At 47.0% G+C, this 23311-nt stretch overlaps 1 protein-coding gene across 5 annotated transcripts in view; it reads right to left on the bottom strand.

The window, feature by feature from the left end:
* The window catches only part of LOC147011298 (protein Hook homolog 3-like), a 77806-nt gene that overhangs the window by 30869 nt on the left and 23626 nt on the right, over positions 1-23311 (bottom strand). For all 5 annotated transcript variants that reach the window (XM_085855964.1, XM_085855966.1, XM_085855962.1 and 2 more), the window contains exons 8-15: positions 17809-17892; positions 17348-17511; positions 17094-17234; positions 16829-16916; positions 16353-16466; positions 15899-16009; positions 15607-15685; positions 15434-15497 (exon numbers count right to left, since the gene is read on the bottom strand). In XM_085855964.1, the coding sequence (XP_085712090.1) occupies positions 15434-15497; positions 15607-15685; positions 15899-16009; positions 16353-16466; positions 16829-16916; positions 17094-17234; positions 17348-17511; positions 17809-17892 (845 nt within the window). The remainder of the gene's footprint in view (positions 1-15433; positions 15498-15606; positions 15686-15898; positions 16010-16352; positions 16467-16828; positions 16917-17093; positions 17235-17347; positions 17512-17808; positions 17893-23311) is intronic.

Genomic DNA, 23311 nt, shown 5'->3' with positions numbered 1-23311 from the left:
GACTGCAGTTAGAGGGGAAGGTTGTTGGGCTCTTAACAGAGGAGTCCAAAGTGAAGGCCCACTGGGCCGGTTACTTAAAACGGATGTACCAGGCTGATCCACCAGCTGTCGAGTTGGATGTCAGGGGTATTACTGTCCCTATTGCTGACCCTCCAATCAACTGTGATCCACCTTCGTTTGTGGAAACACGGTGTTCAGTGGTGTTTGGGAATATTGGGCTTTTCGACAAAAACGTGGAGTTGTTCGAGGACTACATGGACAGATGCGATGCATTTTTGGCGGCAAACAGGATTGATGAAGAGCTGCAGGCGAGTTTAGTTTTGGCTGTTGTGAGAGCAGACACGTTCAAGTTGGTGAAGAACTTGTGTCACCCAGCCCAGCCAAAATCAAAAACTTATCCTCAGCTGAAGGTGTTATGTTGTTAACAGAGCATTACACGCCGGAACTCTATAAATTTTGGACCTCTTCCCAGGGAGAGAACGAGACTGCAGCCGACGGCACACCACACAGTGGTGTGCGATTGAAGAAGCTCGCGTCAACGTGCTCATTCGGGGCCTTTATGAATGAAGCCCTCCAGCATAAGCTGGTATCCGGACTCCGGCCGAAAATGTCTCGGAATCAGACAAATTTATTGTCCAAGGCAGATTAGTCGTTTGAGGAGGCAAGGGTGAAATGTCTGTTGGACGAGTTGGCCAGTGAAGCGAACCGAGAGCACATGGGTCAGTCGTTGCAAAGAGTGACGGTGCAGCCGGGGCGGGGCAGCGGCGACGGTGCAGCCGGGGCGGTGCAGCGGCGACGGTGCAGCCGGGGCAGGCAGCGGCGACGGTGCAGCCGGGGCAGGCAGCGGCGACGGTGCAGCGGGGGCAGGCAGCGGCGACGGTGCAGCGGGGGCAGGCAGCGGCGACGGTGCAGCGGGGGCAGGCAGCGGCGACGGTGCAGCGGGGGCAGGCAGCGGCGACGGTGCAGCGGGGGCAGGCAGCGGCGACGGTGCAGCGGGGGCAGGCAGCGGCGGCGGTGCAGCGGGAGCCGAAAGCGGCGGCGGTGCAGCGGGAGCCGAAAGCGGCGACGGTGCAGCGGGAGCCGAAAGCGGCGACGGTGCAGCGGGAGTCGAAAGCGGCGACGGTGCAGCGGGAGCCGAAAGCGGCGACGGTGCAGCGGGAGCCGAGAGCGGCGACGGTGCAGCGGGAGCCGAGAGCGGCGACTGTGCAGCGGGAGCCGAGAGTGATGACGGTGCAGCGGGGGCAGGCAGTGGAGCCGGCGCAGCGGGGCAGGCAGCGGCGACGGGGCAGCGGGAGCCGAAAGCGGCGACGGTGCAGCGGGAGTCGAAAGCGGCGACGGTGCAGCGGGGCAGGCAGCGGCGACGGTGCAGCGGGGCAGGCAGCGGCGACGGTGCAGCGGGCGGGCAGCGGCGACGGTGCAGCGGGGGCGGGCAGCGGCGACGGTGCAGCGGGGGCGGGCAGCGGCGACGGTGCAGCGGGGGCGGGCAGCGGCGACGGTGCAGCGGGGGCGGGCAGCGGCGACGGTGCAGCGGGGGCGGGCAGCGGCGACGGTGCAGCGGGGGCGGGCAGCGGCGACGGTGCAGCGGGGGCGGGCAGCGGCGACGGTGCAGCGGGGGCGGGCAGCGGCGACGCTGCAGCGAGGGCAGGCAGTGGCGATGGTGCAGTGGGGGGTAAGCAGTGGTGGAGGTACACTAGTAGCATGCAGTGGTGGAGGTGTGGCAGGTGCAGGGAGTGGTGGAGGTGCACTGGTTGTATGCAGTGGTGGAGGTGTAGCAGGTGCAGGCAGTGGTGGAGGTGCACTGGGTGCAGGCAGTGGTGGAGGTGCACTGGGTGCAGGCAGTGGTGGAGGTGTAGCGGGTGCAGGCAGTGGTGGAGGTGCACTGGGTGCAGGCAGTGGTGGAGGTGTAGCGGGTGCAGGCAGTGGTGTCAGGTCAGGTCAGGTCAGGTATGGGAGCATGCCCACCGGTACTCCAGGGGCCTCCGTCTGGCCATCCCCCAGGCAGATGCCTGGCCCATCCCAATCTCCTTGAGATGCCGATCAACCTGCTGCAACCACGAGGCACGTGGTCAGCCCATTGGCCTCCTCCACTCACGAGACTCCCTCGCTGAGAGAATCTGGTGAGCAGGATCAGCGTCAGAAAAACGAGCCACATGTCCATAAAGCCGCAGTTGACGCTGACGGACTATGCAGGCAACAAATCTCATTTGAGTCTCTCTCAGCAAATGCTCGTTGGACACAAAGTCTGACCAGCAATAGCCAAGCATTCTCCGAAGATACCTGGTACCAAAGGAATTAAGTCCCCGTCTCAGATCCTTGGTCAGAGTCAAGTCTCACATCCATGGAGCAAGACTGGAAGCACCAAGGACCTGAGGACTTGGACTTTCGTCCTCCTGCACAGGTACCGACAGCACTACACCCCATGATCCAGTGACTCCATGACTCCCCAAGCTCGACCCAGCCATCTATTGACCTCTGGCTCACAGCCTGCAGAGAGATGAATATCACTGCCAAGGTAATTGAATCTCTCTGCGACCTCAACATCCTCACCGCAAACAGGCCAAAATATAAATTGGTCGAGTTGAGGTATGGGAGACAGTTTTTGTGGGTGATGAGATTATTAAATATGTAGATTCTTCATTCTGAAGGAAGGATTGTCGACATAGAATTCTGTGTTGTTTTGAAGGAGCAGGAGTTAGGGACATTGAAGAAAGGGTAAACGATATTGTATCGGGTCACGGCAGGAAGAAGTTGGTTGTGGTACACCTCGGTGTGAATGACGTGGGGAAAGTTTACTCAGAGGTTTTGAAAAATAGATACAGGATATTGGGGAAGCAGCTGAAAGCAAAGGGTTGTGAGGTCATGTTTTCTGGGATTCTCCAAAGATTAGGAAACAATATAGAAATTACGAGCAGAGTGATGGACATCAACCAATGGCTGGAAGAATGGTGGAGGGAGGAAGGTTTTACATTTAAGAAGCAGTGGGAATCATTTAGGGGACAAAGGGAGTGTTTCCAGAATGATGGTCGTATGTTAAATAGAAAGGGGGCAGCAAGGTTTGAAGTGGGAATTGAGGAAGGAATTCAGGCTTTTTTCGGTCAGTGGAGGGTGGAGAAGGTATTGTTGCGGACCCGGGGTCGGGGGCGGGAAGACCACGAGCTACCTCTGGTTCCCACCAGACTCTCTGGAATCGCAGGCCGTCGCACACGAATAACTCCATGACACGGCAAGTCGCTAATCGACCATGAACGCCAATAACTCGACCATGTGACTTGGGGGTCCTCCGTCTAATGAATATAGTTTACCTAATGGTCAAGTGATATAATTACCAGGGGACACGCCCTCGGCATGCCTTGTTCAAACCGCATCACCTTACCGGATCAGATGCAGCCGAGCGGAACTGCCCAAGGATGTACCGGCTTGGAAAACAGATCGTTGGGGGATAACGTCCTGGCTAGGCTAGGATATGAACCATGCTGGACCAAAGAAGGAAAAGATGAAAATGAACTGGGAACATTTCTACACAAGCATTTGTTTACTCAGGCAAGGAAATGTATGTGGCACAGGAAATGGGTTTATTATTATGTACAGCAGGGATAGCAAAGAATTTGTGGGGTGCGACAAAAGGCAAGCAATTTACAAAAGCAGACACAGAGCAACCGTTTTATCTTCTACGATCTTAGCTTATGTTACGACAGGCGCCATCACTCTCACACACACACACGAATATGAGATAGCCAGAAGGAAAGAGAGCAGATGAGGACTAACGGCCTCGCAATATGCGATTGCGAATCAGTAACGGATGCTCTTTTATGCGTCCAAAGGGGACGAGATAGAGGGGTGGAAAGAGAGAGAAGAGAGAAGATGTGTGAGACAAAAGATTCCTCGCCTAATTGTACATAGGTCTGTGAGTGCAGCGTATACCTCCGTAGGACACTCCGCTTGAGCGTTCCCACCTCAAGAGTCGGTGCGTTATCTCCTGCTGAGTCCCTTTGCCGGGGCTCGTGGAAACGTGTGCTCCGCACTGGTCCCAGAAGAACGCCTGTCGCACACCAACCCCGAGTGTAGATCCAGCGATGCGCAGACAACGAGGAGCAGTGAAGAAGGCGAAGCAGAGAGGCGAAAAAGAAGGTGGACGGCTTCGCAATCCGCCTTACACAAATCCTGGGTGAAGGGTGGGTTACGACCGAAGTGACACGCTGTGACCCGAATTGTGCTTTCCTATTGGGCCACTGCGGTCCGAACCACGCTCTGCCAGGCTCCTGGGGCTGGAAGTGGTCTCATTCGTACATCTGGCGTGACATGGCCAGGAGCTCCGTACCGAACTCCCGGGCCGCTCTTCCTGCGAGCCCCCCCTCCCCCTTCTCGCCGGCCATCCTGTCATATTATGGTGACTGGACAAGGGTCGTATCAATCCCGCATGTCCATTCGGGGCACCCCCAGTGAGATGTGGTTGGTGATGCTAACGTTCTTGGCTTGTCCCCGCATCACACGGTCCGAGTAACCTGAGTCGTGCAGCACGCCTCTGTTTAGTGGTGAATTGTATCAATACAGAGGTAAGAGGAGGCGCTGGAATATTTTTCCCGTGTGCAGGAGATGTTGGTGGTTGAGGTGGTGAGTTTTTAGTGAGTGAGGGGTGAGCAAGGTGAGATGCTGTTATAAATTGGCGCACAGATTTGAATGAAAGGGTACGCCATGTGCGTGTTGTACATTATCTATTGTATTTCTTCCAGGGGAGGCTGCGCGGGTGCTTGTTATTCATATCGTGTGTTTACTTGCTTGCTTGATCTGATTTGTATCATGGATAAAAGGAAAGGGTTGAAATGGAAATCAGAATTGAACGGAAGATAGAGATATAGTTATTAGACCTCACGATAAGACCCACGCTACGCTCTTCGTCCCGTTAACCCACTCGACATGAGGGGAAGATCTGACTGCACGAAGACTAACGAAATAACTGCCTGGGGGTAACTGTATGTTGGGTGCCATTGCCTTAGGGCTTAGAGGCATGCAGTTTTGCAGGACAGCAACAGTATTAAGGAAGGAACTGATGATGTAATTATGATGAGTCAGGCCAGGCAAGAAAATAGAATTTCAGGAAGGGAAAAGTTAAACATATTCTATACCAATGTCAGGAGTTTAAATAATAAGATGGAAGAGCTTGAGGCCAAAGCAGATAGCAAGGAGTACAATATAGTTGCAGTGAGACATAGTTTAAGGAGGAGAGTAACTGGAAGACAGGTTTAGGTTACAAGGTGTATCGTTGTGATAGGAAGGAGAGAATAGCAAGAGGAAGAGCAATCTGGGTAAAGGCCAGCATTGTATTAAGAGAAAGGGGTGACATTAAGGAAGGAATAAATGTTGAGGATTCTGTGTGGGTAGAGATTAGAGATTGTAACAACAGTAAGATACTGGGAGGATGCTTTTATAAGGCTCCAGGTGTGAAGGAAGAGGAGGAAGGAGGAGAACATGAAGAATTCAAAAGGCATGTGGTAAGGGAAGAGCATTGATTATGGGGGATAGTAACTTGCCAGGGATAGATTGGATGGAGGAACAGGGAAAGGGCAGAACAGATGAGGATTTCCTAGTTTTATTCCAAAATTGCTTTTTAACCCAGTTTGTAGATAAGCCCACTCGGGGAAGTGCAGTGTTCAACCTCCTTTCAAGTAACGATCCCAATATGGTGGAAGAGGTGGAAGAAGGGGAGCATTTAGGATCAAGTGACCATAACATTGTGTGTGCAAAGATTCTGTTAAGTGTTAGAGTTCAGGATAATAGGCTATTACATTTCAGGAAAGCAAACTTTGAGGGGAGAGAGTTGGGTGATGTAGATTGGGAGACTAACAACAGGACAATCAGCATCAGAGAAATGGGAAACCGTCAAGGACCAAATGTGTAGAGTGCAGAGTAAGTACATTCAAATGAGGTGTAAAACTAGAAGTAGAAAGAGACCAGGGTGGTTGAGTAGTGAGATAAGGAACGCTATTAAGGAGAAGCAGAAGGTATTTATTAGGTTTAAAATAACAGAACTGGAGTTAGATTTGTATCACTATCGAAGTAAACAGAGGCAAGTTAATAAAATAACTCGACAAGCCAAAAGAGAGTCTGAGAAGGACGTGGCTGAGAATATTAAACATAATAGCAAGGCTTTCTTGAAGTACATCAGGGGAAAAGAACAGGTTCGGACCAGTGTGGGCCCATTGAGGAATAGCACCGGGAGAGTGGTTCGTGATGAAAATGAGATGGCAGGCTTATCAGGCCGGTATTTTTATTCAACTTTTACACAAGAACAGTCAGGAGAATTGCCAATAGCTGAGAGTATCTATCAAGGAGGTGAGGAAGGGCTTTTACAGAAGATCCAGGTAGGAGTGGAGGAAGTAAAGAAACAGCTCAGTAATCGAAGAGAAGATAAGGCTCCGGGTCCAGATAATATGCACCTGAGAGTATTGATGGAGGTGCTGAGCAGGTAAGCGAGATGTTAACGGATATTTTCAATAGTTCCCTGGTGTCAGGACAGGTACCGGAGGATTGGAGAGGAGCAAATGTAACACCATTATTTAAGAAAGGATCCAGAGAAGAATTGGGAAACTATAGACCTGTTAGTTTGACTTCAGTTGTGGGAAAGGTGTTGGAAACATTAATTAAGGACCAGATGAGGAACCATTTAAACAAGCAGTCATAGATTGGTACTTACGGAATCGTCAACTTGACCTCTGACCTTGTCCAATAAAAGCTGTCTCTGGAGAAGGTAGCGACGCAAACCAGAAGTTTCTACGATGATTCTGTACCAAACCTCTCATAAAACATCCGATTTTTACCAGAATTTCGACAACCGCGTGTTAAGCATACCTAACCGTTATCAAAAGTGAAGACAGGATTGAAATTTACTTTAAAACGAGCGCGTAATGCCCTGTGTTACAATCCCCCTCATTAGCATAATCTTCAGTAAAGCCTCAGATACGACACCCGACATAAATCTCACAAAACATCCGATTTTTACCAGAATTTTGACAACCGAGTATTAAGCAGACTTAACCGTTCCCAAAAGTGAAGACAGGATTGAAATTGACTTTAAAACGAGCGCGTAATGCCGTGTGTTACAATCCCCCTCATTAGCATAATCTTCATTTCAGCCTCAGATACGACACCCGACATAAATTTCATAAAACATCCGATTTTTACCAGAATTTCAAGAAGCGAGTGTTAAGCATACTTAGCCATTACCAAAAGTGAAAACAGAATTGCGATCCGAGTATAAAAACTCGTAACGTCAACCGAAGCAAAAATACTCCATTTCTCCACATGAATTTACGGAATTATGTTTGACCTCACTGTGACCTTGACCTTTGACCAAAATCTAATCAGCGCTAGCCATCACCCTCCTGAATCACGTGGTGTAATTTGACATTGGTAGCCTCTTCCGTTCTCGAGTTATCGTGCCTACAAACAAACACACAAACAAGCAGTTATAGACTGGTACTTACGAAATCGTCAACTTGACCTCTGACCTTTTCTAATAAAAGCTGTCTCTAAGAGAAGGTCGCGACGCAAACCAGAAGTTTCAATGATGATTCTGTCCCAAACCATCCAAAATCATAACGTCGACCGGAGCAAAAATCTCCATTTCGCCACGCAATTATTTAATATTATTTTATCAAAGTCACAAAACCGTAATATTCGGTCATCCACCAACAATCTTTACATAATCCGACGGCTTAGCGAGTCAGGCATGCGACGATAACCCGTATTGGGATAAAAAATGACTTTTAAACACCATCTTTATAGAGAAAAAACCGTCAGCGCGCACACGGAAAAAAACCTTGACGTCTCTGCTCAACGTCAACGACGCCTCTGCATGAGCGCGCTGCACCACCTGACGAGCCTTGACGCGGCGAGTGAAATATTTTTTACACAATCTCAAAACGTCTCCAAAACATCCGATTTTTACCAGAATTTCGACATCCCAGTGTTTAGCGTCCCAAGCGATCGCAAAAACCAAAGACAAAATTAAATTCGAAGTTAAAACGAACTCGTAACGTCGACCGAAGCAAAATACTCCATTTCTCCATGTGAATTTACGGAATTATGCTTGACCTCACTGTGACCTTGACCTTTGACCGATTTTGACAAAAATATAACCAGCGCCAGCCATCACCCTCCTGAACAACGTGGTGTAATTTGACAATGGTAGTTCTTCCGTTCTCGAGTTATCGTGCCTACAAACAAACACACAAACACACACACAAACAAGCAGTCATAGACTGGTACTTACGAAATCGTCAACTTGACCTCTGACCCTGTCTACTAAAAGCTGTCTCGAGAGAAGGTGGCGACGCAAACCAGAAGTTTCTACGATGATTCTGTATCAAACCATCAAAAAATCGTAACGTCGACCGAAGCAAAAAATCTCCATTTCTTCACGCAATTATACCTTAACGTAACTCAACGACGCGTCTGCTCGAGCGCACTGCATCATGGGACGTACCGTGACGCATCGAGTGAAATATTTTTATACAATCTTAAAACATCTCAAAAACATCCGATTTTTACCAGAATTTCAACAACCGAGTTTGAAGCGTCCTAAGCGATCGCAAAACCGAAGACAAAATTAAAATCGAAGTTAAAACGAACTCGTAACGTCGAGCGAAGCAAAAATAACAATTTCTCCACGTGAATTTACAGAATTATGTTTGACCTCACTGTGACCTTGACCTTTGACCGATTTTGACCAAAATCTAATCAGCCCCAGCCATCACCCTCCTGAATCACGTGGTGTAATTTGACATTGGTAGCTTCTTCCGTTCTCGAGTTATAGTGCCTACAAACAAACAAACAAGCAGTCATAGACTGGTACTTACGAAATTGTCAACTTGACCTCTGACCTTGTCTAATAAAAGCTGTCTCTTGAGAAGGTAGCGCCACAAACCAGAAGTTTCTACGATGATTCTGTACCAAACAATCAAAAATCAAATGTTTTGGATGTTTGACCTCACTGTGATCTTGACCTTTGACCGATTTTGACCAAAATCTAATCAGCGCTAGCCACCACCCTCCTGAATCACGTGGTGTAATTTGACATTGGAAGCTTCTTCTGTTCTGCAGTTATCATTTTTTGGATGTTTGACCTCACTGTGACCTTGACCTTTGCCCGATTTTGACCAAAATCTAATCAGCACTAGCCATCAGCCTCCTGAATCACGTGGTGTAATTTGACATTGGTAGCTTCTTCCGTTCTCGAGTTATCTGTACCAAACCATCAAAAAATCGAGTATTTGACCTCACCTTGACCTTTGACCGATTTTGATCAAAATCTAATCAGCACTTGCCATCACCCTCCTGAATCACGTGGTGTAATTTGACATTGGTAGCTTCTTCCGTTCGAGTTATCGTGCCTACAAACAAACAAACAAACAAACAAACAAACAAACAAACAGAAACGGAAGGCATCAATACACTTACGAAATCTTTAGATTTCGTAAGTAACAAACAAACAAGCAGTCATAGACTGGTACTTACAAAATCGTCAACTTGACCTCTGACCTTGTCGAATAAAAGCTGTCTCGAGAGAAGGTAGCGACGCAAACCAGAAGTTTCTACGATGATTCTGTACCAAACCATCAAAAATTGAATGTTTTGGATGTTTGACCTCACTGTGACCTTGACCTTTGACCAAAATCTAATCAGCGCAAGCCACCACCCTCCTGAATCACTTGGTGTAATTTGACATTGGTAGATTCTTCCGTTCTTGAGTTATCATTTTTTGGATGTTTGACCTCACTGTGACCTTGACCTTTGACCGATTTTGACTAAAATCTAATCAGCACAAGCCATCACCCACCTGAATCACGTGGTGTAATTTGACATTGGTAGCTCCTTCCGTTCTCGAGTTATCGTGCCTACAAACAAACAAACAAACAAACAAACAAACAGAAACGGAAGTCATCACTATACTTATGAAATCTTTAGATTTCGTAAGTTACAAGCAGTCATAGACTGGTACTTACGAAATCGTCAACTTGACCGCTGACTTTGTCTTATAAAAGCTGTCTCTCAAGAAGGTAGCGATGCAAACCAGAAGTTTCTACGATGATTCTTTACCAAATGATCAAAAATTGAATGTTTCACCTCAATGTGACCTTGACCTTTGAGCGATTTTGACCAAAATCTAATGAGCGCTAGCCATCACCCTCCTGAATCACGTGGTGTAATTTGACATTGGTAGCTCCTTCCGTTCTCGAGTTATCGTGCCTACAAACAAACACACAAACAGAGGACGGAAGTCATCAATATACTAACGAAATCTTTACATTTCATAAGTAACAAGCAGTCATAGACTGGTACTTACGAAATCGTCAACTTGACCTCAGACCTTGTCTGATAAAAGCTGTCTCCAGAGAAGGTAGCGACGCAAACCAGAAGTTTCTACGATGATTCTGTACTAAATCATCAAAAATCGTAACGTCGACCGAAGAAAAAAAATCTCCATTTCTCCACGCAATTATTTAATATTATTTTATCAAAGTCACAAAACAGTAATATTCGGCTATCCACCAACAATCTTTCCATAATCCCAAGGCTTCGCGAGTCAGGCATGCGACGATAACCTTTATTGGGATAAAAAATGACTTTTAAACACCATCTTTATCGAAAACACCGTCAGCGCGCACACGCAAAACCTTTACGTGGCTCAACGACGCGTCTGCTCGAGCGTGCTGCACCACGTCACGAGCCGTGACGCGGCGAGTGAAATATTTTTTATACAATCTTAAAAAGTCTCCAAAACATCCGATTTTTACCAGAATTTCGACAACCGAGTGTTAAGCGTCCTAAGCGATCGCAAAAAACCGAAGACAAAATTAAAATCAAAGTTAAAACGAACTCGTCACGTCGACCGAAGCAAAAATACTCAATTTCTCCACATGAATTTAGGGAATTATGTTTGACCTCACTGTGACCTTGACCTTTGACCGATTTTGACCTAAATCTAATCAGCGCTAGCCATCACCCTCCTGAATCACGTGGTGTAATTCGACATTGGTAGCTTCTTCCGTTCGAGTTATCGTGCCTACAAATAAACACACAAACACACACACAAACAGAGGACGGAAGTCATCAATATACTTACGAAATCTAAAGATTTAAGTAACAAACACACAAACAGAGGACGGAAGTCATCAGATTTCGCAAGTAATAAATACAAACTAATTAAAGGTAGTCATAATGGGTTTACTAAAGATAGTTCCTGTCTAACAAATCTTTTCGAGTTCTATGAAGCAGTGTCTGATTGGGTGGATGAGGGAAAGGCAGTGGACATTGTATATGTAGACTTTAAGAAGACATTTGATAAGGTACCACATTGGAGGTTTTAAGCCAAGGTGAGGGCTTGTGGAGTGGCTGGTCAGGACGCTAATTGGATTGCAAACTGGCTTAGTGATAGGAAGAAAAGAGTGGCTGTAAGTGGGAGGATGTCTTGCTGGGAGGATGTAAGTAGCGGGGTACCACAGGGATAAGTACTCGGACCGTTACTAATCCATAATTTACATCAATTATTTTGATAATGGGGTAAAGAGGAGGCTTTCCAAATTTGCAGATGACACAAAGCTTGGAGGTAAGGTGGATAGCAGAGGGGGTGGTGATCAAATTCAAGAAAGTATTGATTCTTGTATAGATTGGGCAAAAGATTTGCAGATGTAATTTAACCTGAGCAAGTGTAAGGTGTTGGGGATGGGAAAGAACAATGAAAATAGAGATTACAGGATGTAAGGGGTAATTTTGGAGTGTGTTACACAGGTGAAGGATCTGGGGGTGGTAATGGATACGGGAGGTAAGAAGGCAGCACAGTGCCAGGCAGCTATAGGTAAAACAAACAGGGTTTTAGGTTTTATTCCGATGGGAATCATTTATAAATCAAAAGGTGGTGTTAACATTGTACAGGAATTTATTGAGGGCCACATCAAGAATATTGTGTGCATTTTTGATCACCACAACTCAGGAAGGACATCGATGCCATAGAGAGGGTTCAGCACAGGGTTACTCAATTGATTCCAGGCCAAGCTCGACTCAGTTATGATGAGCGGTTGAAGGAGACAGGGCTTTATTCACGAGAAAGGAGGCGGTTATAAGGAGATATGATAGAGATGTTTAAGATAATGAAAGGAAGAGATAAAATAAGTGAAGATGAATTATTCAGCAGAGTCAACAGTGACAGAACCAGGGGCCATCGCCTGAGAGTAAAGAAGAGGAGAGTTAAGATGATAGTCGGGTAGGGGACTTTTACTTGGAGAGTAGTTAATGCATGGAATGGTCTCCATGGAGAGGTAGTGGCAGCAGAAACAGTAGAAAAATTAGATAAGTTTAAATCAGAATTAGATTGGTACCTGGAAGTTTAGAGATATTGGGGTATGGGGATGTTGATAAGAATTTTGGGTAGTTTGAGCATTGATGGGTGATGATGTGCATGTGTATGGAGTGCTGTTCGTGGGGGTCTCGTCAAGGGGTCCTGTGTGGTTGATGTTGCGTGTTTTTAACCAAGCCCATGCCCCCTCTCCTGAGGGGAAGAAAAAAATACAAAAACTTAAGATAAATAAAGAAATAAAAATAATAATTTCAAAAAGCCCACAAAAACACTATCACAAAAATTATTAATTTGTATTTTCTTCTTTGAATCTTGTGCCGTTCCAGGATATTTTCCTTGCCCGGTAAACACTCGATCCACTGAATTAACAGGTGGTACAGTAAACACCAGATCTCCCTCCCTTTATCAAAGGATCCCTGAGACTGCCAATTGTGAGAATTAGTTTGATTGCCATTGTGATGTTAAAGACAGTGCGACCGACTCACCAACATGCACAACCTCACCATCAGCATCACATGCAAGGTGATGATGAAAATTATGTTGCATCGCACCATGTGCATTATGTAGTCATGTGAACCACCTCCTCCCTCCACCCAACCCTCTTAACCATAGGCCGAGAAGATACTTTCCACAGTCACAGATAAAGACCATTCAGTGGTCCAGTCATTGGCCATGGGTCTTGTTCTTGGGCTCAATTCATTGGTGATACATTCCTTTATCAACATGGATCTTCCCAACGTTTGTATTTTTTGCAACTTTCACATGCCAGCAAGTGCTCTATACCAAGGATTAGACTGGGTGGTTTGTCTTTGCCTTCACAGCGGAAGTCGGGGCAGGAATTTTTAATTTGTTTATGGTGTCAGCAATAACTCACCGATTCTTCATCAAATCACTCCGTGGGAGTTTTAAATCCACTCTAAATGTAGCAGACGGGACATCCAGCTTAACACGCATCCTTAACACGCAGACGAGACATCCAGTTGACAGTTTATGGTCGGGTCAGGAATGGAACTCAGATTAAACACATCAGAAGTAAGTGCACTTCCTCTGCACTATCCTGTTGGAGTAAATGGTGGCACACCCTGCCAGGCTAAATGGCAGAGCTGAGCTGTTCAGGAAGCTGAGGCGTAAAACTGTACATGCGCTAATGGTGGACAAGGAGGCCGATGTGTGAGGAATCTGTGAGGGGGAAGAGCATCACCTGTGGTCAAGCGATTCTCGTCCCGCTTACAGGGGAATTCGCACATTGCGTTCATCCAAGCCCATCCCTCGGTGTACTGCAGTTAGAGCAGAGGGTGGTGGGCTCTTGACAGAGGAGTCTGAAGCGAAGGCCCGCTGGGCCGGTTACTTGGAGCGGTTGCACCAGGCTGATCCACCAGCTGTTAAGTTGGACGTCAGGGGTGTTACAATCCCTGTTGCTGACCCTCAAATCAACTGTGGTCCACCTTCGCTTGTGGAAACACAGGCTGCGGTGAACCGGTTGAAATGGGTTGAAGCTCCAGGGATCTGTGGCATCCATGCTGAACTTCTCAAGGCTGGTGGAAATGCTGCACTCGTGTCCTTGCATGCAGTTCTGTGCTCTGCCTGGAACACAGGTATCATCCCAATGGACTGGGCCTTGTTGTCCCTCTCTGGAAAGGGAAGGGTGATCGCCAAGACTGCAATAACTAGCGAGGGGTGATGCTGCTCTCAGTGCCATGCAAGGTCTTTGCTCAGATAATTCTTGATAGGATTCGCCACCATCTGCTTGAGCACCAGCGTCCAGAGCAGTCAGGCTTTACACCAAAGAGGTCAACGATTGACCGTATCCTTGCTCTTCGGGTCCTCACCGAACGCAGACGAGAGTTTCGGCAGGGGCTGCTTGTAGGCTATGTTGATCTCTGTAAAGTGTTCGATTCAGTGAATCAGGGATGTCCTCTGGAGGATTCTTGGCCTTCGTGGGGTGCCACCAAAAACTGATCGATCTGATGTCTGAACTATACTCTGGTACTGAGAGTGCTGTGAGATGTGGTAGTACCATCTGACTTATTTCCAGTTGTTACTGGAGTTCGTCAGGGGTGTGTACTGGCCCCCACACTTTTCAGCACTTGTATGGACTGGATTCTAGGGAGGATGTCGGAGAGATCAAGCTGCGGTGCATCGTTTGGGAACGTGAAGATCTCTGACCTTGATTTCGCAGATGATGCAGTCATCTTTGCGGAGACTTTAGATATCCTTTTGGGGGCCCTAGAGGTGCTGAATGAGGAGTCAGAGCCGCTGGGATTACGGGTTTCCTCGGTCAAAACTAAGATCCAGGCTTTCAATTACATTTTGGATACTGCTGTCCTGTCTGTGCCTGTTTGTGGTTAGGATGTTGAGGTCGTGGAGAGATTCACTTACTTCGGCAGTGATATTCATGTCTATGCTGGCTGTGAGTCAGAGGTCAATAGACGTCTGGGTCGGGCCTGGGGAGTCATGGGTTCACTGGATCATGAAGTGTGGCGCTGCCGGTACCTGTGCGGGAGGACGAAAGTCCGAGTCTTCAGGTCCTTGGTGCTTCCAGTCTTGCTTTTGGGATGTGAGACTTGAACTCTGACCAAGGATCAGAGACAGAGACTTAATTCCTTTGGTACCAGGTCTCTTTGGAGAATCCTTGGCCATTGCTGGTCGGACTTTGTGTCCAACGAGCGGTTGATGAGAGACTCAAATGAGATTTGTTACCTGTATAGTCCGTGAGCGTCAGCTGCGGCTGTATGGACATGTGGCTCATGTTCTTGACGCTGATCCTGCTCACCAGATTCTCTCAGCAAGGGAGTCTCCTGAGTGGAGGAGGCCAATGGTCCGACCACGTGCCTCGTGGTTGCAGCAGGTTGATCGGCATCTCAAGGAGATTGGGATTCAGGAGAAGGCTTAAGAAAACATCAATGTGGATTTTATTTCTCAAGGAGAAAAATACAGACATCTGCCTGGGGGATGGCCAGACGGAGGCCCCTGGAGTACCGGCGGAAAGTGAACGCAGCGATGCGCTGCTCTGGTGCATGCTCCCATACCTGACCTGACCTTACCCTGCAAAAAACATCAACGGAGAGCCGTAAACAATACCTGAGAGTATCGTCTGCCTCGGAGTCCAAGGAGTGTTCATGACTTCCTGCAGAACTTGATGGATCTGTGTAAGAGAAGAAGCTTGAGAATCAAAGTCGAGTTTTACTATTCAATGCATGAGCGAACGTGAACACAAGAGAAAAAGGAGAGGACATGTCACATGAAATTCTTACCCAGAGTCCTTTGCTGAGCCAGGGAGCAGCGGAGGTCATCGGCAAGTTCCTTTAATAAATGCCTCTCCTTGAGTAACCGCTGGGAACAACGATTCACGTATTAACAACCAAAATAAAGGGAAACATGAAATTCGACATTGTTACTCTTCCCTTATCCTGCTCACCAACCCCACACCAGAAGGCACCGCAGCACATGGCATCTGCTTTTCTATACATGCACTGACAAAAAGGAGAGCGTGTCTAACCTCGTCCATCCCCTTGCATACAATCAACGCTTATCATCTTTTCAAACCTCTTTCTCTTTCTCAAGGGTTTTCCGTTGTTCTGCTTCCACCTTCAATTTCTGCTCTGCTTGCTGCAACCGAACCTCAAGTTCCGCTCCTCGCTCTTGCCACTCTAATAGCTGGGTTAATTCATGGTAAGAGAGATAATGTAAACATCCAGAACATCAAGTGGGAAAAGGTCATTTAACGCAACACAATTATTCACGTTACCTTGAATTTCCAGCAGAAACACTCCATTAGAAGTTATTTTATGTGATTTAATTGCTCCTTTTATCAACTATCCACATAAATCATTAACTTTCTGCAATCAAGCCATTATTATTAACCGCATCGACCATCAACTAATCACATGACTTTTTAGGCACCGTTCCGTGAGACGTATTAAAGACAAGACGGTTATGCTCTTCCATCCTGTAGCATATGCAAGAAACCTCCACTCGTGTACATGGTAAGTACACGCACTTCTCTACGCAGCGTGTCGGCCGTCGTTCGAGCAGACACGGCTTTCCGAACCTCATCGCCGGCAGCCTGAGCCTGCTTCTCTCTCTCTGCCTCCCTTTCCTCAAGCAGCCGTACCTGGTAAGGGGAAATAAAGGGAGAGCGGAGAGAATGTGCAATGCGAGGGTGTGAAAAGACAGTTGCATATGGGCTTCACATCATTCAAACTTGTCTCCATTTCAGATTCTCCAGCTTGTAAGCTCATTCCAATGAACCAAAGTGCAAACGTCCAATGATGTGTACAGAGATTAGTGCTCAATGAGCCCACAAGTGGGTACATTAAAATATTAATTAAATTTTTACAATACTGTATTGTGATCCCATGCTGAAGGACGTATGTAAGAACAAGATGTGTGGAAGGTGATGTAAGAGTAAAGAAGAAAAAAAAAAGACAGAGAGGCAGGTGTGGTGGGTATGAGAGGTGAGGGGAGATCAATGACCTGTCTACGTAATTCTCCGAGCTCCTCAAGGCGACGCCGATAACCGTCCACAGTCGCCTCCAGACGGTTCGCTTTGTCTGCGGTATGTCTGAATTTCATAAAAGACATGCAAATGTACATAATAGTACAGATATAATAGCCAGGTAGAACTCAAGTCTCCAAGAAAACCTTCAGGTTCATGTGGCCAAAATGACACTTGCGAAGAACTGATATTAAATAAATCGGAGAAATTTTAAATGTGAGAAATTTAAACGAAGAGAAAAACCTGAGCACGTCGAGCTCGTCTCGCAGACTCTGCGTCTCGGCAGCTCTCTCAGCGAGCTCCTCGAGGCGCAGGGACAGCTCCACACGCTCCCTCTCCTGCCTCTCCCCTTTCACTCTCAGCTCCTCCTTTGTGGCCTCAAGCCTGTCAATGTGGATCGAGAGACGCACACATCGCAGAGGACAACATATAAGCTATGCACCGCTGTCAAGTTGTGCAAGCACAGCAAACGGGGAACAAAGTAACAAATCATATACCTATACATCTCCTCTTGCAGCTGTTCAACCTGCAGCTGCAGTTGGGAGCAACGTCGATCCAGGGGGGTGGATGTTAGTTCGGAGCTTTCCGATTGGTTTAGACGCTCCAGCAACTGCTGGTTCTCGGCCAGTAAGCTACTACGTTCTTCCTGAAGCGCTGCTACCTGCCATTGTAAAATAAATAAACGAGAGCAACAAACAAGGTAAATCAGTAAATAGAACATGGTAACAGTTCATTAACAGAGAAATCGTCATGCACATTTTGAAATTAAAAAGAAAGAAAAAAAAGAGCTCAGCAACGTGTGCATGTGGGTGGGTGCACGAGTGTCTGACAGCCTCCAATTGATCCCAATATCCCTATTGATATCATACCAATGAACTTTATATAAAAACAAACACCACTTCCGACATTCGAGATTGTTTTTCCCGCCTTCCATTCCAGGTAAACCTGGCATTATTACTTGGGCATCCAACGTGTGGCATCTCTGGGCAAATTCATCTCTTGTGGACATCACTTCCTCAAGCTCATCCAAAGCAGATTTTAACTGTTAAAGGGAAGAAAACAAAAAGAAGAAAAACAATTAAAACTAGAAGGGCACTCAGCAGAGCACATACCTCCACCACACAATGCCTGATCTTTGGTGTGCGTGTGTGTATTTTTTAATGCAATACATTAGATTGTAACGCATCCAATCTCAAACAAACTTGACAGGAAGACTAAGGTTCACACGATAGAGGTTATGACGACTTAATTTACCCCCCCCAGCCCCTCCCGAAGGGGGTTTTCCATCTTGGGCGAAATCCATGTTGAGGTGTATATCTGCGTTAAGATAGCTCATCGTGGCGTTTTGCCAAGGCAGCTTCCAATAACATAATAAGTAACAAGAAAAAGAGCAACCAGAGATTGCAGACCCTCACCACAACTTCTTTTGCGTGGTGTATTTTGTGTGGCGTTTGTGTACTTGTGTGTTATGTAATAAAAAAACAAAAAACCAAAAGGAACCCATATCAAAAAATTAAATAATTATGCCTGCCAGTCAATGTGTCCGATCAATTTGAAATAAAAAAAGTATTCCCCATCATTACTAGATCATAAACGTGAAGTTTCACGTCGATTGATTAAGTGGTTCCAGAGAAAACGTTATTTAATATTTTCTTCAATCCAACATGGCTGCCAAACCATGTGACCTATCAATAAATTATTCCTTTACAAACTTGTACACCCACAGCTTGGGGAACATTTGTGTGAAGCTTCCCCTCGATTTTTCCAGCTGTTCTGGAGAACATTTTTGTTTATAGGTTTTAAGGTAAATCCAATATGGCTGCCAAACCATGTGACCTACGACGTCATACGTGTGAACCTTTTGTTCTTCATGGATAGGCAGTCATACGTGTAAAGTTTCGCCTCCATCTGTTCAGCCACTTCAGAGAAGTTTTTTTTTTTTTTAACAATATTGCTGCCGAACCACGTGACCATTGACGCCATCAATTAATTTTCTGTGGACCATTTTATCCATAAATGACCCTCAATATTTTTCATACCGATCAGATGTAGCGTTCTACATATGCAATTATGACGTCATGATGAAGGCACCTATAACGTCATAAAAAAAAAACAAAAATCACACCAATTCCCCATGAGGAGTACTTGCCATGTGCCAAGTTTACATTTTTTTTCATTGGTGTGGTTTTTCAAAGTTTTCCCATTTTTCCAACATGGCTGCCATACCACGTGACCTATGACGTCACATTTATCATTGAAACATTCGACATGAGTAGTATGTCGCACAAATGGTGAAAATTGTCTCAATTCAACAAGCGGTTGCTGAGGAAAATGCAAAAGTTCTGTGCGGACACACAAAGACAGACAGACAGACAGCTAAACGCACCCAAACATAATACCCTCTCCTTCGGCAAGGGTAATAACAATAATGATAATAGCATAATATTAATGTGATTAGCAAAAAAAACCTTTTCATCTTGGCTCCACGTGGAAAAAATATGCACCATTGTCTATCCTGAAGCTCGACAAGGAGAAAAAAATTAAAAATAAAAATAAAAATAAATAAATCAGTGTCAAACACTGATAAAATGTGATGTGAAAAAAGGAGAAGGAGAAGGAGAAGGAGAAGGAGAAGGAGAAGGAGAAGGAGAAGGAGAAGGAGAAGGAGAAGAATGAAAAAAGACAACAAAGAAGAAAGGCAGAAGGACAGGAAGATAGAAGTACACAAAGATGACAAAAAACCCCGAAAAAACAAGAAATAACAAAAATGCAGAGCAGCAAAAACTCCACAACATCAAGAAGGAAGACGAGAGCAAACACAGCAGCAATGACTGTATTCTCCCCTCCCAGTCAGTCAGTATTCTGTGATCTCCCAGTCATTGTGTTGAACTTCAGTCGGTTGTCCGTACTAACTGGTTGAGGACGACACAGTTCAAGCCGATAGAACCTTTGCCATGCAATGGTTTATGTGAAGCAGGGCCATCGCCGGAAAAAAATACAAAACACACAGGAAATGGCACTCTGTGTTGAGGCACGGAAGTGATGGCCATGTTGAACCCTCAACGAGTCAAAGATCCCCAGAGGGTTTACACACGGCAAGGTAATCTTTGGTCTTATTTGCTGTCAGTCTGTGTGTCCGTCTCCGTCTCAGTCTCCCTCTCCCTCTCCCTCTCCCTCTCCCTCTCCCTCTCCCTCTCCATCCCTCCCCCTTCCAATCTCTCTGCCGTTTCTCTTAGCATTCCCATCAGCAAAGAGACAGGTGGTATTTGCTGGTGCAAAACAAAATTCCCTTACTTGTGAAAAATGATGCTTTTTGTCACTTTCAACTCATGGGAATGCCTGTTTTTACCTCCGCCACCAAAGGTGAAGGAGGTTATGTTTTCACCCCTTTTTGTTTGTTAATTGTCGGAATCCTTTGGATTTCGGCAATTATGTTGGTCGGTTGTGTGTGTCATTCTGTGTGTGTCTGTCTGTTTGTTTGTGGGTTTGTTTCCCCTGTAGCAGCCACACGGTTTCAGCGATCATGACCAAACTGGGTACAGACGTTGGCCATGGTCCAACTTAGACACTTGTCGTTTTTGGTGAATCTCGGTCAAAGGTCACCGAAAAACCGAAATCCTTATTTTCGCAATCACGTCCGCTAAAATGGTCGTATCGACTTCAAACCAAATCCAAAATGTGCATCTTCCAATTCTGCATCCAACCATATGTCTCATTCGGTGTCACACCAACACCCTTCTTCGCGGTCGGGGGGTCGAATGTCAGGGGGGGGTTGGGTCAAAACTGTCAAATTGGGATAAAAACGCCATTTCAAGTCCGATTGACTTCCAAGTTATGATCACTACCAAACTAAGTGCTATAACTCATTAAACAGGAGCACTATCGACTTATAAGAACCAAACTGATTTCCAAGTTTTTGTTTTTTCAGAGATCATGGAGATATGACAAAGTTATTCCGGCAATTCCCTGCTCAACGAGTAATTTCATTTGTTTGTTTGTGTGCAGGATATTTCGTCAGGTCAGGTTCGATCTGTGACCTGCTACAGGTACCATGTAAACCTGTACTAACCTGTTCCATGGTCGGGTTGTCGGCGACTAAACCGTCTCCCCCACCAGGTTTTCTGGTGAGGAGGGTGTTTGGATATGGACACCCAGCAGGATTAAAAACAAAACCTGTCAAAGGGCGGAGGAGCTCCTTGTGAGCCAACGGCCATCCATATCTAGTGCCCAACTGTGTCTGCGGACGTCCTCCTGCAGTTGGGTTACTTCTTATTAGGAGGTTGGTGGCAGGATTTGCACTCCAGCCACCGTAAAACGCTTCATTCCGCAAAACGCAAAAACGCAAAAAAATCTGAAAACCCACTCCGTGGGAGTACCTCCTGTGCAGCTTCCCTTCGCAGGGCAGCTCACCGGATGATGGGATTGGGGCAAAGCCTTCGGGACCCCCAATCTTTGATAGGAGGGAAACCACGGGGTAACATCCCTGGGTCAGATTGCGGGAGAGTGTGTCAGAGTGGTGCTGAGGTGTCGTCCACCAGACGGCGGTCTCCTTGGGTTAACCTGAGGCGGTCCCTTCGGGTGGGTGCCTGGAATGTCCTATCCCTAAGAGAGGATGATCACCTGTCTCTGTTATCATCTGAGCTCAAGCGTTTGGACATCGGGGTTGCAGCTCTCTCTGAGGTTCGGAGACCGGATTGCGGCGAGATAATGGTGGGTGGTTACACCTACTATTGGTCTGGTCGCTCTGATGGTTACCATACCCAAGGAGTTTCTGTAGCTGTGTCGAATAAGCTGACCCCAATGATAATTGAGGTAACACCGGTCAACGAGCGTATTATGAGATTAAGGATTCGCCACTCCTTAGGTGTCATTTCCCTGGTCTCTATTTATGCTCCGACTGAGTTGAGTGATGTTACCGTGAAGGACACATTCTACGCCACACTCGAGTCTGTGGTTGATCAGTGCCCCAGACGAGATACACTTCTAGTCTTGGGGGATTTCAATGCATCGACTGGAACTGATAGGGATGGTTATGAGGTGTGTGTTGGTCCCCATGGGTGAGGAACTATGAACCAGAATAGCACTAAGTTCCTTGACTTTGCAAGAAGTCATGGACTTAGGGTGGCTGGTTCATGGTTTCAGCGCCCGCAAGCTCATCGCTGGACTTGGTATTCCAACGCTGGCGGTGTGGCAAAGGAGATTGACCATGTCCTCATTGACGGTCGCTGGAGGATGATCCAGAACTGCAGGGTCTACCGGAGTGCTCAGTTCCTCAATACTGACCACAGGCTTGTTGTAGCAACTCTAAAGCTGCACCTTAAATCCTGGAGAATGGTACCATCCCAGCCTAGGCTGGATGTTGCCAAGCTCAGGGATGAGAGAGTAGCTGAGGAGTTTGCGAACAGGCTGAGTGGACACTTGGGGGGTCTGGGTGCTTTGGGGGTCCTGAAGAGTTGTGGAACACCTTCAAGACCACCGTCCTTGATGTTGCCGGTGGATGCCTTGGAGTTCACCGCAGGGCAAAGAAGAATTTTGTCTCTCAAGGGACACTGGATACCATTGACCAGAGTCGCAGGGCCAGGCTGAATGGCAGAGCTGAGCTGTTCAGGGAGCTGAGGCGTAAAACTGTACGTGCACTGAGGGTGGACAAGGAGGCCTATGTGCGAGGAATCTGTGAGGGGGTAGAGCATCACCTGTGGACAGGTGATTCTCGTCCCGCTTACAGGGAATTCGCGCATTACGTTCATCCAAGCCCATCCCTCGGAGCACTGCAGTTCGAGCAGAGAGTGGTAGGCTCTTGACAGAGGAGTCTGAAGTGAAGGCCCGCTGGGCCGGTTACTTCGAGCGGTTGTACCAGGCTGATCCCCCAGCTGTCGAGTTGGACGTCAAGGGTGTTACAATCCCTGTTGCTGACCCTCGAATCAACTGTGGTCCACCATCGCTTGTGGAAACACGGGCTGCGGTGAACCAGTTGAAACGGGGCAAAGCTCCAGGGATCTGTGGCATCCATGCCGAACTTCTCAAGGCTGGTGGAAATGCTGCACTCGCGTCGTTGCATGCAGTTTTGTGCTCTGCCTGGAACACAGGCATCATCCCAACTGACTGGAAGAGGGGCCTTGTTGTCCCTCTCTGGAAAGGGAAGGGTGATCGCCAAGACTGCAACAACTACCAAGGGGTGACGCTGCTCTCAGTGCCGGGCAAGGTCTTTGCTCGGATAATTCTTGATAGGGTTCGCCACCATCTGCTTGAGCACCAGCGTCCAGAGCAGTCAGGCTTTACACCAAAGAGGTCAACGATTGACCGTATCCTTGCACTTCGTGTACTCACCGAACGCAGACGAGAGTTTCGGCAGGGGCTGCTTGCAGCCTATGTTGATCTCTGTAAAGCGTTCGATTCAGTGAATCGGGATGTCCTCTGGAGGATTCTTGGTCTTCGTGGGGTGCCACCGAAACTGATCGATC

The sequence above is a fragment of the Eptatretus burgeri genome, chromosome 15 (assembly GCF_056783735.1).
Source record: "Eptatretus burgeri isolate ZD-2024b chromosome 15, Ebu_testis_v1, whole genome shotgun sequence".
Classification (NCBI taxonomy): Eukaryota; Metazoa; Chordata; class Myxini; order Myxiniformes; family Myxinidae; genus Eptatretus; species Eptatretus burgeri.
The sequence above is the reverse complement of the archived record's forward strand: the minus strand, read 5'-3'. Positions and strand labels throughout refer to the sequence as shown.